We start from the raw sequence: 17,204 nt of genomic DNA on the forward strand, positions 1-17,204 counted from the left end.
AACCTCTACATGGAACACTTTGAAACCCAAGCTCTAGAAAAATCGGATCACAAACCCAAACTCTGGCTCAGATACGTTGACGACACCTTCATAATCTGGCCACATGGGAAAGAAAAACTGGACAACTTCCTCACACACCTCAACAGCCTACACCCCAAAATACAGTTCACCATTGAAACAGAAACTAACAACCAACTTCCCTTCCTGGATGTCTTAGTCTACAAGAAATCCAATGGCTCCCTAGGACACACCATCTACCAGAAGAAAACACACACAAACCGCTATCTGCACGCTCTCTCACACCACCACCCAGCAAAGATCAACTCTGTAGCCAAGACACTCATCTCCAGAACAAAACGCTTAGCTGACGAACAACACCTAAAACCCGAACTACACACTCTCACCAATGTACTAACATCCAATGGATTCCAACAAAATAAGATTACCAAACTAATCCAAAAAGAAACCCCCACTAAAACCCAAGACAAAGAACAAGAAAACGGCAAAGCCATCCTCCCATACATACAAGGCATCACAGACAGAATCAGTAAGATCCTCCATAAACACAACATCAAAACGCGATCGCACAAACAGAAAATATCCACCATCCTTGAGAACCCCAAAGCATAAAATGAATTAGAAAATCAAGGAGTATAGGAACTCCCTGCACCACTTGTCCACCGACATACATCGGCCAAACCAACAGAAGAATAAGTGCACGCATTGAAGAACATAAGAACTCAATCAAAAAGAGAATCACATAGTAATAGTACAGTTGGAAAGGACCTTGGAGGTCATCTAGTCCAACCCCCGCTGCGGTGCCATGAAACCCTACACCATTTCGGACAAATGGCTGTCCAGTCTCTTCTTAAAAACTTCCAGTGTTGGAGCATTTACTGCTTCTTGAGGCAAGCTGTTCCACTGATTAATTGTTCTCACTGTCAGGAAGTTTCTCCTTAGTTCTAGGTTGCTTCTCTCCTTGATTAGTTTCCACCCGTTGCTTCTTATTCTGCCTTCAGGTGCTTTGGAAAATAGCTTAATTCCCTCTTCTTTATGCAGCCCCTGAGATATTGGAATACTGCTATCATGTCCCCCCTTGTCCTTCTCTTCGTTAAACTAGACATACCCAATTCTCGCAACCGTTCCTTATATGTTTTAGCCTCCAGTCCCCTAATCATCTTTGTTGCTCTTCTCTGTACTCTTTCTAGAGTCTCAACATCTTTTTTACATCGTGGTGACCAAAACGGGATGCAGTATTCCAAGTGTGGCCTTACCAAGGCATTGTAAAGTGGTATTAATACTTCACGTGATCTTGATTCTATCCCTCTGTTAATGCAGCCCAGCACTGTGTGGCCTTTTTTGGCAGCTGCAGCACACTGCTGCTCATATTTAAAGTGATGTCTACTAGGACTCCGCGTTCCCTCTCACATTACTACTTTGAGCCTGGTGCCACCTATGCTGTACTTGTTTCCATTTTGGTTTTTCTTGCCTAACGTTAACCTTGCTTTTTTTTCACACCATTGATTTCATTTTGTTAGTTAGTGCCCAGTGTTCAAGTCTGTTCAGATCCTTCTGTATCTGAAGCCTGTCTTCTGGAGTGTTGGCTATTCCTGCCAGCTTGGTGTCGTCTGCAAATTTGATGATTTCCCCATCTATCCCTTCATCCAAATCGTTGATGAAGATGTTGAAGAGTACTGGGCCCAGAACAGAGCCCTGGGGCACCCCACTACACACTGCCCTCCATATAGATGCAGTTCCATTGAGGACCACTCGCTGAGTACGGCCGGTCAGCCAGCTCCGGATCCATCTGGTGGTGGTTCTGTCTACCCCACATTTTTCTATCTTGTCAAGTAGTATGTTGTGATCTACTTTATCAAATGCCTTACTGAAGTCCAAGTAAATTATGTCCACAGCATTCCTCTGATCCACTAATTTTGTCACTTGGTCAAAGAATGCAATAAGATTGTCTGGCATGATCTATTTTTGACAAACCCATGTTGGCTTTTAGTAATGACTTTGTTTGCCTCTAGGTGTTCGTTGATTCGTTGTTTGATTATCTTTTCCAGGATCTTCCCAGGTATTGAGGTCAGGCTGATAGGTCTGTAATTTCCTGGATCCATTTTTTTTCCTTTTTTGAGGATGGGAACTACATCAACTCTTTTCCAGTCCTCTGGTAGTTCCCCTGTGTTCCAGGATCTTTGAAAAATATAGTTCAGTGGCTCCGATATCACATCTGCCAGTTCCTTGAGAACTCTGGGGTGTAATCCGTCTGGTCCTGGCGATTTGAAATCATCTAGGCTGGACAGGTGCTCACTAACGATTTTCTTGCCTATCTTAACTTGTGTTTCTGTTTTGTTTTTTGTGGCACTATTTTTGATAGGTTGGTCTGTTTTTTCCCTTTGTATAAAGACAGATGCAAAAAATGAGTTAAATAGTTCTGCTTTCTCCCTGTTGCTTGTCACCTTCTTGCCACTTCCACCCACGAATGGACCAATCATGTCCTTCACTTTTTTCTTGTTTTTTACATGTTGAAAGAAGCTTTTTTTGTTATTTTTGACTTTGGTCGCAAGCCTCAGTTCATTTTGAGCCTTGGCTTTCTTCACTTCATCTTTGCAGGCTCGGGCTATTTCCTGATATTCTGACTTAGTTATGTTCCCCTCTTTCCACTTTCTATACTTGTCCTTTTTATCTTTTAATTTGTCAGAGAGTTCTTTATGCAGCCATGCTGGTTTCTTTTGAGAGCTGTTATTTTTCCTCTTTGTTGGTATTCCCTGGTCCAACACCATAAAGCTACAGGACATGAAATTGACTTTAAAAATACCAGAACCATTGCCAAAAGTGAACATTTTAATAACAGAATAATCAGAGAAGCCATCGAGATAGAAAACGCCCACACAGCATGAACAAGCGAGATGATACCTCCCGCCTACCAGCCATTTGGAAACCCGCCCTTATTGACAAACGACTCCCTAAAACAAAAAATGATACCAGACCCACACTCACAAAAACCACACAGGATGTCACCACCACACATCCACGCAAAAAGCAAACCCAAAGCCACACCGATGATGAGGCACGACCACAAACCAGAAGCCAGACCACAGCTGCATCATTAGCCACTTTAAACCCCTCCAATCCAACATGAAGCAAACTGACACCCTCCATGAAGAGGAAGCACGACCACGAACGCGAAGCCAAAAAATAGCACGGCAGCCCAAAATCTCAAACCCCTCTGCAACTCATACTAACCTGAGCACAACCAAACAGAACACTCCCCCAACCAATCAGAGCACAGCCAACCCCCCAGCCAATCAGAGCACAGCCAACCCCCCAGCCAATCAGAGCACAGCCACGCCCTAACCAATCAGAACACACCTCCACCCAATCAGAACACAGCCAAGCTCCCACCCAATCAGTTCATACCCCCACTGGCAGTTAAAAGGAAGAAACAGCTAAGACCACACATTGCTCCTCGAAGCACGAAGCTGAAACACCAGCCTGAAGATGACGAATGGGAAGTCGTCGAAAACGTCGCCAAGACCCCCCACTTCCAATTTTACGTGGAAAAACCCGAACCAACGAAAGACATATATATATATATATATATATATATATATATATATATATATATATATATACATACACATTGCTTACTGGTGTACACCGCTTAGAGAATGCTTGTACTTAAAGCAGTATATAAGTCTCATAAATAAATAAATAAATAAATTATCCACTAGGACTCCGAGGTCCCTCTCAGAGTTACTACTATTGAGCAAGGTACTCCCTATACTATACCTGTACATTTGGTTTTTCTTGCCTAAATGTAGAACCTTACTTTTTTCACCATTGAATTTCATTTTGTTAGATAGCGCCCAGTGTTCAAGTCTGCCCAGATCCTCCTGTATCCTAAGCCTGTCTTCTGGAGTATTGGCTATTCCTGCCAGCTTGGTGTCATCTGCAAATTTGATGAGTTCCCCATCTATCCCCTTGTCCAAATTGTTGATGAAGATGTTGAAGAGCACTGGGCCCAGAACAGAGCCCTGGGGCACCCCACTACACACTTCCCTCCATGTAGATGCGGTTCCATTGAGGACCACACCCTGAGTACGGCCGGTCAGTCAGCTACAGATCCATGTGGTGGTGATGCTGTCTAATCCACATTTTTCTATCTTATCAAGTAATAGGTTGTGATCTACTTTATCAAATGCCTTACTGAAGTCCAAGTAAATTATATCCATAGCATTCCTCTGATCCACTAATTTTGTCACTTGGTCAAAGAATGCAATAAGATTTGTCTGGCATGATATGTTTTTGACAAACCCATGTTGGCTTTTAGTAATGACTTTGTTTGCCTCTAGGTGTTCACCGATTCGTTGTTTGATTATCTTTCCCAGAATCTTCCCAGGTATTGAGGTCAGGCTGATAGGTCTGTAATTTCCTGGGTCCATTTTTTTCCCCTTTGCTGAAAGGGATTGTGAAGGTATTCATGCATATAAACTAGAAAAGCAAAGAATGGAGACTACCCCTGAAGGAAAAAGGTACATACTGGGAGTTACTCAAACATCCACCCAGTCAGACTTGCCTTCTCTGTAAAGATGGGAGGGAAAAAAGCTGGGAAACAACCTATCAGGGCCTGCAGTTGTTGTAGGCTAGACTGAGCCCCAACCTGGTTCCATTGCAAAAACCACAGCTATTCGGATAAGAATTTGTGAAGTCAGCATTCTCACTTAATGCATTTCAGTCTAGGACAATGCAGAACCATTTATGATCCTAATTTGGGTGTAATAGGGTAATTACTTGCAAATCTATTAGACACAGTATTGTTAGTCCACATTTAATTGTGGGGTAATGATGACAATGGGATAGGCCCTAACTGTTACAATCAAAGTCCTCGCCTTGTTCAGGTTTGCAAACCCCATTGACCTGCAAGGGAACTAAATCTTCCATAAATAAAGCGTCAGAATAATTTGGGAGTGCCGTACTATCCCCCTGCCCCCTCCCACAATGCCTCATTATATAATACAGAATTAGAATATTATAGATCTGAAAAAAAGCATGAGCAGTTGTGATCTGAAATACCAATTGTGATCTGACGCCTCCTTCTCAATATGAAACACCCCCCCCCCCCCAACTTTTGGCCAGAGATTTGGAAAATAAGCCTTCTTGAAAACAAATGACATCCATTATTAAGGATTATGGTTCCTTCTTTTATCTCACTTACCTTTGCTCTCTGTCTATCAGAGCCTTTTGTGGAGGTTTAGAATGTAATATAACTTCTGCCCCAATAATTCAGCAACTTCCTGCAGGCTTCCAGACTATAAATAGGGCTGGAGGGAGGATTTTTCTCCCTGTTTTAGATTCCTAACTGTACTTACCCCTTGGATGCTTTCTTATCTGGCCCCACACGTGCTTTGTCCATGCAAATCCTGACAGGCATTTTTTTTGGTTTAATAAAGCAGGCATTGTCCTGCTGGGAACTGAACTCCATCTCCATTCTTGCCTACAAATTCCTTCAAGCAAAAACTGACCCTAAAAGGCACTTTAGAAATGTTACTGAAATTCAGCTAAGTGCTAAATTTATTCCCAGGATTCCAATAACACTAATGTGGTGCTGATCTCACATGCAGAATTAAAACATTTTAAATCTTCACATACAAATCTTTAGAAACGTGTAATTGGAATTTGAAGCCAAGAAGCAAATTTTTCTTCATGTCTTGAAAGGTAAGAATCCCAACCACATATTTCTCACAGTTCAGATGTCAGTACTGGGAATAAAGTAACAGTGAGGCAAAAGGCCACTCATCAGACTCCCCAAAGTCAGAAATCATACTTGGTGCTCAATTTGGCATTTTGTAGAGAAAACCCAAGAAGTAAAGATAAGGGTGCTGATCAGACTATCTTGATTATTTTTTTTTCATTTAATCAATACTCCAGTCAAAATATTGGCAGCTGTATAATTGAGAATTCCCACAGAACCCATTACAAAAAAGTTATTGCTTGTGCTAATATCTATTTTCAACTTGCAGCTCAGGAGAAATGAGAGCCCTACATTTACCAGAAAAGGAAATGAGTCAATGTCCATTAAAAAAAAAAAATCCCCTGTTCTGTTAAGTGTAGAAAACTAAACAGACCGCCAGTCCTATAGTCAACTTCTCCTCTGAAGGGTATTGTCTGCTATGTGACATCTATGGAATAGCCTGGTCCTTACTAATCACTCCAGATAGAGACAGAGAAGAGGCCTATTGTGATACCTTAATCTTAACAGGACTCGCTCCTGTCTACTTTCATTCTTCCACCAGTAACAACTAATGGTTGTTTCCTTAGGTATTCCAATTTGGTTTTTTTCTGGAAGTCTCATAATTAGCCTCCTGCTGTGCACTAATACCTAACACTCTAACTCCTTTGCTTCCCCACTGTCTTCAACTAAATTCGGATAATTTTTGATAATTCCTATCCTATTATTACCCAATAACAGAAAGAATCTAATACTGATTTCACAGGTATAAATTGTATTCTAAGTAACACATGAATATTTCCTAGAGAAATTACCCTCAACAAGCAACCAAGCACACACAAAGATTTCTGAAAATGTAGTGGCTTGCCTATCCCTGTATTCCCTATATGTATACTAGAATTACAGTTAGGATAGGAAAAAAAAGATGTCGTGGAATGACCAGGCCTCCAATAAAGGAGGTACTTTACAGATGTGCATCAGAGTTGAGGAAGGCTGGTGTAAATCACTAACCGTTAGCAAGCATTCTCTTTGGATGTACAATATATAAATGTGGTGCTAGAGACAAAGAGAGAAATTGTATATTTTCCAGAAACAACTGACTGGCCAATGTTTATACAAAATGTTGAAGCTGTGCTCAGATCCAGCAAATCTTGCCTTTAGATTGTGAATGTTCTATCACAAAAAGATGTACAGTAAATATGTCCTATTATAACTGTAAACTATATTGTCACACTTTCTTTATTCATCAGATCAGAAGAGACTTGAAAACAAATTATATATATATTTGAGATTAGCACATTTGCAAACAGAATGTTTTAGAAGGGATATTTCTCAGGGAGATAATAAGAATGTTCTGAAGCATTGAAAATATTCTGAAAGCTAAGGATGATTAAAAATCCAGCAAGGGAAAACAAAAAACCTATCTCCTTTATATGCATATGTTTAAAAAGAACTCTTGTAGGCTGTAACCCATGATGAATTCTATGATCCATATCATAGAATTCAGTCTATCTGGCACATAACTTGCCTTAAATTTCCTTACTAGTTCTAGGTCAGGGTTTCTCAATCTTAGCAACTTTAAGATGTGTGAACTTCAATTGCCAGAATTCTTCAGACCAGTCACACTTTTCAAAGTTGCTGAGAATATTAAGAAACACCGTCTTAGGCTAAACATCTTCCAACACACCTCATACCCCATCTATTGTTCCTACATTGCTAAGTGAAAAAGTACTTACCTCTTGTTCTCGTGTTTTCTGAGATTCAGATACAACTGTGCTGTCTTTGATATCTCTTTCTGGTTTTGAAGCTGCAATTTTCCCTTTTGACAATGGACTTTCAGAAGGTTTTGGAGGCCCTTCAGCTAATTTGGGCAGTGGCTTTTCTTCAGATGGAGCACCAGGCATTTTTTTTTGGACTGTGGCCATTGGTAATTTGCTTTGATCTGAAGTCCTGAGATGTGCAGGATGCCTGTCTTTAGCAGTTGAGGGTTCATGGTGCTGGGCTCCTCTCTGTTGCTGACCTCCAGCTTGGTGCCGGGGGGATCCAGTTGGCTGTTGCTTTGAAATGGGCAGTGGCATTGGAGCAGGATCTCCTAGGCTTCCTTCTAGTAGCCTCTGAGTTTGGCAGTTCAAACACAGCCATTCGTTTTTCTGGAAAAAGAAGGAAAAACTCATAATATGCAATTGCTTTGATTGAAAAAATTGTTCGATCAACAATGAATAATATTTCATTCAAGGATCAAAGTTCCCTCTTCTAATGGAAACTCTTCTCTTCATTTACTTTGACTTAATGTCCCTTTGCAGTATATAAAAATAGTAAATTTTGTTGCAAACCAAACCTGCACGGTCTGGTTGACAAGCCAAGGCTATGGTACAAATATATTTATCTAAACATACGTTCCATTGTATCTGTTCATAAGAGCTGTTAAACCAAGCCTTACAAATACAGGCTTATCTAGCAATAAGGCAGTGTATGCTTTACACCAAGTTCTTCAATGTTGTCTGCTAATTGCTGAATATCCAGTTTTTTAAAGAAGAGTATGTTGATACTGCCACAAACCCTACATTCTTACCACTGAACTAAGTCCTTCTTTTGAACTTGATTCTTAAATCTTATCTGTTTGGACATTATACAAGTATCTCCGTTTCAGTCTTAGTTCACTAGTAATAGCATGTGATGGGTATTTAATTTCCAAATAATGTGGCTGTCTAGGACAGCCATTTAATTACTTTTTTCAAAGGCTATTCAAATAGTTTTAACACAAAACAGCAACTGTAGAAAATGTTGTTTAATTTAATTTGACTTGATATACCTCCAACTACAGAAGTCGCTTTTTGATTTACAATAAAAATGAATAAATAAAACCAACACCTTAAAAGCAAATTTGAAACAAATTTTGCCTGATGTAAAAATATTAGAACCAGAAATATTGGAGAATTTAAAAAGCATGGATTATAAGACATAGAGAACAACTAAAGTGGGAAATAAAAACAATAAACCAAGAGAAAAATCTAGATAAGGAATTTTTAATTCATTTAGAAAGGAGGTTTGCTAAAGCTTTGAAGAAGCCTTTGGGATGGGGAAAAAAATTGAACAGAGATCAATAACAGTTGAATGAATTAAAGATCATTAATGTTAGAAGTAAAAAAAAAAGAAATATAAAGTTAGTTTGTTTGACCAAAGTTAAAATAAGATGTTTCTATAAAGTTCTAATATCCTTTATGGACCTTTTCCTTGAAAAGTTGATGATTTATGATTTGCATATGGATGAAGGACAAGTTATAGGAAGAAGAGAGATTTGTTTGTAACCTCATATGGAGTAAAGAGTTATTAAGTTTGTTCGTACTTGTTACAAAAGTAGGAAGTCACTTCCTTAAATATTTATTTTTCCTTATATTACTTTCTACTTTATTTCTTTTTCGTTCCTTGCACTTTTTATTCTTTATTTCTATCTCTCTTTTCCTCATTGAGTTTAGTTTATGTTTGCTTTTACTATTGTAATTAAAAGTCTCAGAAGAATTCTTCTTTAATAAAAGGAATTGTGCTTCTTTACAATGAACAATTATGTCTTCTGGATTCCATTTCCTTTTTTCGTTGCTCATCCTTTCATGCCTAAGATGGGAATAGAACTCATAGTCTTAAAAATATTCTGAAAGTAAAATGTTAATCAACTCTCTTATATACAGTATATAATACCATGAGATGTATATAAAAAAGCTATGCATGTATTGGTATATTTTTCAGTATGGTCATGCTACACCTCTGCGTTCTCATGGATAACAATTACTTCACTTAAGTTTCCTGTATCCTAGAGTACTCCTTAAGTACTTTTCAGAATTTCTGAATATGAAAAGAAAGCCTATTCTTGCTGGCACATTTCAATTATTTTTTATTACACATTTTTGAATAAGTAACAATATGCTTATAAGACACTGAAGTAATTTCATGCTGGCAAGCAGATGATAAATGAATCACAAAGTGAAACATGTTGATATAGGGTCAGATTGGTAGTAGTGGGATACATTTTCTAATCTATGAGACTTCTATCTCAAGTGCATTTAACATCACTTTATTTTTTCTATACATCCCAGAAAATTTAAAAATAAAGCTCTGTTCACCTTCTCTCACCCCTCTTTTCTATCTGTTTAGTAGCAAGCATGGAATTATCAGGCAATACAATAGCAGCAATAAAGCATCTGAGAACACCAGTGCCGTAGCATTATTAATCTGTATTCACATGAACTAAACCAGCTGTCATCTCTTCCCTGGAAAAGTGTGAGCAACAGATGGAGCTTCAAGAATCCCTGAATTCCCAGCAGCCATGTCTCACCTGGGATAAAGACTCTGCATTATGCAGATGGTCCAGCATCCTAAACCTATGTCTGACAGACATAAAATGCTCAGTTGCAACAAGGCCTTGCTCCTCAGTATCCCTTCTGGCGAGTCCCTGAGATGAGCAGCTGCTAGTGCTGAGCATAGATTCTGGAGATAGTTATTAAAGACTTGGAGAATAAACTAATGCTGGAACAATGAATCTTGCTGCTTTGTTGTACACCTCCCAACATTTGGCATTTTATCTTCTTCTCAGATTATGATTTTGTACTGTTTCTATGAACTTTAAATTTATCTAGTTACTAATGGTGTTTAGCCCACTGAAAGGTAAAATCTCCACTGAGCTGAGCTTAGCTCTTGGTGATTTCATGGATATATCTGTCTGTCCATCTCTCTATCTATCTCCATGTGTTTTTAGCATCCACTAGACCAGAGGTCCCCAACCTTTTGGGCACCAAGGACTGGTTCCATGGAGAGAGGTTTTTCCATGGACTGGAGGGGGCATGGTTTTGTGTGCTGACTGCATCCTTGTTTGTGTGGACCGGTTGTTGGCATGCCATGGACTGGGACTGGTCCACAGACCAGGGGTTGGGGACCCCTGCACTAGGCAACCAGTGACCCGTTGTGTCATCTTTTCAGGTATATTTGTGAGCATAGAGAGACTGGTGGAGGTTGTGCAAGAATGGGAGATTTACCTGAGCAACTTGTGACCTTCCATGAAAGGTTCCCCATTGACTTTCTCCTACAAGTTTCCTAGAAAGGAAGTTGCAAGTCCAAACCTGCCAGTGCACACCTGCCATAAACTGTGGTCACATGATACCCATTGACATTTTTCTTGCAAACTTCCCAGGTTTCCCTATTGACTTATAGGAAGGTATCAGTTGTAAATAAAGATCATGTGACCTCAGCAGTGCAGTGGGGCATTGAACAGCAGCAGCTGTATGTTAGCTGACTTGAGGTATTGATGCACTGTTTCACTGAGTTAAAGGTTACAGACATGAAACTTTTAGTAGTATAGAACTGTGGTGGTGCAATGGTTGGAATGCAGTATTTTAGGCTAACTTTGCATATAGCCTGGAGTTCAAGTTTGACTCAGCTTTCCATCCTTCCAAGATTGCTGGAGGCAATATGCTGACTCTGTAAATGACTTAGAGAGGTTGTAAAGCACTATGACGGGTTATATAATTTTAAGTGCTATTGCTATATAATTAGAGGTTTGCCACTGACTTTTTGGATGTTTTTGACTTCCCAGTCAAGCCTATGGTCTTGGTATCCATTAGTGGCCCCCTATTCAAATCATAAAAAGGCTTAACTCTGCTTATCAGCCCTGACATGGTCAGCCATCTGCTACTCCACAATAATTTGACCTATGTCTGTTTCTGTATCTTGCCTTGATGTCTACTAGATTAAACAAAATTCTCAATTAAATAGAACAAAACAAAAAGACATTTTTTCCAATGTGGTAGGCTTCAAATTGGTTGGGATTTCATTTCTAAAATACCTGGGAATTCTGGGAATTGTAGCTCTGACTCACTTGACATAACAGATATCTGCATGAAAATATCATATAAACTGCTCTTACCTTTGAAAGCAGTGGGATAGGAATATAAATTAATAACATGTTCTTTACAACTTATTTTAAGAGAATTATCTATTAGGAGCAGTCTATACGATCTTCATATTTAAACCTGCTAAATAACAATAGAGAAGTTATGATTATGCAATATTGCTGGCTGAGCCAGTGGGAATTGGAGTCTAATGTTTGTAGAATTGTAGAACTCCAGTTTTGCAAACTACCCCTGTCTTGTTCTGTGTGCATTTTTGAAAGGTTCCTAATTGGTCACTGTAAGAAAGTCTATTTCATAGAGGTTGCATGGCTTGATATAGCAAAATTATTCTTATGCTTATATTAGGTTGTGCAGTGTTGTAGATTTGATTTAGAATGTGCTTTGGAACACCCAGGAAAAAGAAGATAGTATCTATTTACATTTAATTAAAGAACAACTTCTAATTCCAGACTTACGCAGCTACAGTAGAGATCACAGCACAAAGTCATACAATTCTGGAAAACAAGGCAGCTACTTTAATGAGCTACTGAGAGGAGTTATGTTCATGCTCTTTAGCATGCCAAAACACCTCTTTTTAATCACATCCTGTATGTCTTAGTCAGTGGTGGGATTCAATATGTGAACAACCAGTTCTCTGTGTGGATGTCGCTTCCGGAAGTCCATTCTGGGCCTGGGCAACAAAAAATTAGCTTCTGGTTCTGCCGAAGTGGTGTGAACTGGCTGAATCCCACCACTGGTCTTAGTTCTTATCAAACTTCTTGAATGTTGGCAAATTCTATCACAATTATGACTGAAGCTGTATAGTAAAGCAGGTCTCAATATCCCAACTGCTCAAGGGATGATATTCACTGAAGCAAAAATTTTGACAATTCCAGTTCTGCAGGAAGGAACTGGACTTAGCCTCAGTCTGCTGATTGTTGTTCAGATAGGATAGTTGCTTAGGTGGAATGTATTTCTACTTGTAATATTTTCCATTAGCACAGTATCAGGGCTTGGAAAGTCTAATGAAACAGAGAAGAGTTGCAAAGCAATGAAAGATATGTTATATTTTACCTGCTTACTTGGACCAATAAGCCCTTTCATTGGTTTTAGATTTGTACAGTATATGTCTGGAACAATGGATGCAAGTACAGAAACAAAGTTATATTCACATTTCAGTCAGGGAGGGTTCTTATAAAGATCAGCATGTATACACAATATGGTCTGATCCAATGCAGATATTCTCTTTGTTATCTGCCTTTCCCTTCAGTATTGCTCACTGCAGCTTTTTTGCTTCTGCTGAGAAGTTGCTGTGCCTTTCAGTATTTATAAAGGCTTAGAGGCCATTCAAGCTTGTTTCTTTTTGAGTATGCAATATAGTAAATTTTGTCTTTTGATACCTTAGCGTTCTTCCTGTCATTCTCCTATACTGTAGAAATTATTTTTCTGACTAAAATGGTATGCTTAAAATTTTAAATAACTTTATACCTATAAAGGATATGGTTGAATGCATGCTTTGATATCCCTGAGGTTCTGAGGCAAAACTACTGAGAACATAAAGCAACCCTTTTTCTGCCTCAGTTCTGTTGTGCAGGAAGGTAATGCTGAGTTAAAATGAGAGGACAATTATTCTGAAAATCCTGCTGTATTCACTCTCTTAAGGGATTATAATTAAAGTAACTAGCTGTTTCTGTTGTTTCAGGTCCGTGATAAGATCCAGCTCAAGTGTCCCAATGCAGCAAAATATGGGAGGAGGGATATATATCATCAAATAGAAAGGCAGAGATCTATCAGTACAGAAGCTTATACTGCAATGAGTAAAAAGACTCAAATCCAAAGGACTGTGCACTCCAGGCCTCCCTTAGGTATTAAAGTTAACTGGGTGACTTTGGTCCAGTCATGGGCCACGTGAAGGGATGGCCAGTGCACATGCACATGCGCGTGCACTCACACCCCCTACACTTGTGCTAACAGCGAGCATCCTGCCGGTGCTACCACCGCCCTGCCCTGAGCGTACCGCAAGCGCTAGTGCTGCCCCACCCCTGAGCATCCTCCCAGTGCTAGTGCCACCCCTGCATGTCCCACCAGTGCTAGCGCCACCCCTGCACATCCCATCAACGCTAGCACCACCCCACCCCTATGCAGCCCGCCGATGCTAGCACCGCCCTCATGCTTTCCACCAGTGCTAGCGTCGCCCCACCCCCACACGTCCTGCTGGTGCTAATGTCGCCCCATCCCTAAATGGGGCAGTACATGAAACCACGCCCCCTCTGGTCCGCAGAAAAAACGTTCTTCACGGAACCGGCTCCTGGTGCTCAAAGGTTGGGGACCTCTGATTTACAGAAATCCATACCAGATCAGTCATTGCTAGGGTCAACAAGGACCACACTAGTTGTTGGAATACCTGGACATCTGGTGGCAAATGGGTTATAAAACTCAACATTGTTGCCTGAGCAAACAGAGCCAGAAAGTCTAGGACTACTAAAGAAAAGTTATTTACTTGCTGCAAATATATAAAGACTGAAAACAAAGAAATAATGATCTGTTATCAAGCAAATCTAATGAGAAGACGATATCTGAAAAGAATATACCAGTTCTGGAAAGAACAACATCCAGAATCAGAAATAGCAGAACAGAGGCTAATAGATCGATGTCGAGTTATAATACAAAATTTATTTATTTCTAATTTATTTATTTCTAAAATTTATATGCTGCCCAGTCCCAAGGGACTCAGGGCGGCGTACAAAATTAAAAAAATAAAGTATTCACATAAACTGAATTAGAAGAACTGCAAAGATCTAACCTGAGATAAAGAAATCAAAGCCTTGCTAGAAGTTGTTCAGACTATAGAGGCAAATTAGGGCAAGTTGGCTGTAGAGGAATACGGTATAGTTATTAAACAAAACAAACACTCCCAAACTAGCATCCTCTCCTCTGTCTTCTCTTCAGAAAGAACAAAGCCCTCTAATTAAAAAACAAAAGAAATTGAAACAAAGAATAAATAGACATCTAGAACAGGATGTCAACAGAATAAGGTTGCCTGCGTTGAAGCTTGTTCCCCCAAAATCAGCTAGCACAAGTATTAAAAGATGCCAATATTGTAATATCAAATATAAACAGTTCATTGCAAGAAACATACTAATTAATGTACATTATTGCTGTAGTAATAACTGAATATCTTGGATGCAAAATCAACAAAACAAGAAAAAAAGCTACAGAGTGCTCCACCAATATGGAAGATCAGATTGGAAAAAAAGATCAGCATGTTAAGATCAGTTGCAAACAAGCTAGTACAGACAAAAGAACAGCCTAAGAGAAGCCAAGATCTGCTCCTGGAAGAGATCTTTTATAGCCACCAACAATTATATTAGGTTATATTAAATCATATGAGATAATAAAATAAAACAGAGAAATAAGTACTTTGCTCTAAACTGCTGAAAAATAGAGAAACAGGGAAAGCACACATTAAAAATTATAAAATCAAGCTAAGAAAAACAGTGACGCTACAACTGGAGTATCATTTGTTTACTGAAGTTTCCATATATGAGAAAAAGGCTAATAATGGATTCAGAAATTATTTTTCTCAAATTATTGAGAATTATTTTTCTTGGCCTTTAGTCATATTCATTAGAGATATATTCCAATTTTGAGCAGAGGGTGGGAATAGCATTTCCTAGCTTGAATTGTGTTAAAAAGTTAATATTTCTAACCAACATAGTAAGGTTGTTAAATATAAAATATTTGAAAATTAGATACACACATATAATAGTCAACTACCCAAGAGATGGTGATGGTGATGGATTCTCTTAGAGACCTGAGAAAGAATGGGATTAGAGAGTGGTGAGTTATCTGCTTAGAAAGTCCATGTCAAACAATGTGGCTTAAACATCATTCTGTTCATATGTACATATGGCAAAACAATGAATAAAAATCCAGCAGGACAACTAATTTGATTATTTGTGATCAAAGACTAAAAATTTACTAAAGGACCAATGAGAGGATTACATGTTAGGATTTAGGAGAATGTTGAAAATGGTAAGGCTGGAGATGTAGACATTGTAACTGGAAACATGTTAAAATATAGATTTAGTTCACTTATGAGATGGCTAAATGATTTGTCTAACATGAATGTTAAGATTGCACCTGGCCTGATAACTGAAAGAATGTTATTAACAATTTTCTGTATAAAGGAAAAGGTATCGAAAGTGAATACAAAAACAACAAGGGGATTAGTTTGTTAAGTGTGTCTGAGAAACTAAGTTCTGACTGAAAGACTATAAGAGGTGACAATGAAAACAGTTTGGAAAAGAGTATGTCAGGCAGGATATGTGCAGACCAGACTTTGGTCTTTAGCAAGATCATTGAGAAATATATGAATATGAAAAAGGTTTTCTTTTATTTCAGGAAGGAAGGAAGGAAGGAAGGAAGGAAGGAAGGAAGGAAGGAAGGAAGGAAGGAAGGAAGGAAGGAAGGAAGGAAGGGCTCCTTGTTCCCTCAACTGTCACAACAGAATCTGCCACTCCTATCCTTGTGTGAGGGTAACAACTTTGCTGACCACATTTTTGAGGCACAGTAAAATGACAGCTGGGGGGGGGGGAAAGATCCTCCTTTCCTCTCATTTGAAGGATGAGGGGTATTGGAAGGAGACCTAAAACATAATCTACTGATCTATCTCTTCCATAAAAATAAATCATTGTCAAACTGCTAACTAAAATAGCTCACAACACTTCATACTGTAAGTACTAGGTGTGATAAACTGGAAAAAGAGATGGAGTGAATCCTAGAAGCAAGGATCTCTATCCAAAGCCTCTCAGTTTCTTCTATGACTGGGGCAACTGATCATCGTTGTTACAGCATTTTATGCAAGAAAATATTATATTATATACTGTATATATATTATATTTTCTTTCTGGTGAAACTGCCATGCTGTTGTAATTTGTTACAGCACAGGATCAACTGAGACTAGAATTTCTTGGTCAATTTTCATTCATAACAGACTAGAGCTGACTACGACACCATGGATACATGAAAATTGATTTCAAATGGTCTTGCCTGCCTCATTATAAGGTTTTAACTGGAAATAGAATATAACCATGCACACAGGAACTCCACAGAAATTTATGCATGAATTAAAGAGCTATTGCAACAGAAGTGTATGGAATTTCATCCCTTCAGCCTTGTTTATCTCCTTCCTCCATATCCTACTTCTCATAGCTAAGAAATGAGAGTCCTTTGACAATGATGATAGCAGATGAAAGAGAAGGCAAAGGTGGTTGGGTAGTAAGTCTTCTTCACCACACTTTAGCATAGGAAGCACCCAGGGCAGGCCTTCAAAGATGATCCCTGATTATCTGGGAGACATTCCAGTCAAGAATGTCCTGAAAGAGGCCTCGCTTCAGATACTGGCATTATTTTTATGCATGAACTTTTCTCTGATTTCTTTAGTCTAAATGACACAGATAGATGGAAGGTTTACTTGAGGAAGAAATGGAAGCCCTATATGGGCCAAAGTCCAAACATAAAAATAACATTATTAAGGAAGACTACACTATTTCTGGCTAATCCACCTTTTCCTTTGAAAATCCTATATT

General features: G+C 39.0%; 1 protein-coding gene across 1 annotated transcript in view; it reads right to left on the bottom strand.

The window, feature by feature from the left end:
- Positions 1 to 7,328: 7,328 nt before the first annotated feature.
- LOC120303805 (protein bassoon-like) overlaps positions 7,329 to 17,204 on the bottom strand; it is a 191,019-nt gene continuing 181,143 nt past the window's right edge. Inside the window, exon 4 of the mRNA XM_039333635.1 lies at positions 7,329 to 7,884. Within this exon, the coding sequence (XP_039189569.1) occupies positions 7,423 to 7,884 (462 nt within the window). The 3' untranslated portion in view covers positions 7,329 to 7,422. The remainder of the gene's footprint in view (positions 7,885 to 17,204) is intronic.

Source organism: Crotalus tigris, unplaced genomic scaffold (genome assembly GCF_016545835.1).
Source record: "Crotalus tigris isolate CLP2741 ecotype Arizona unplaced genomic scaffold, ASM1654583v1 scf7180000017625.6296891, whole genome shotgun sequence".
Taxonomy (NCBI): Eukaryota; Metazoa; Chordata; class Lepidosauria; order Squamata; family Viperidae; genus Crotalus; species Crotalus tigris.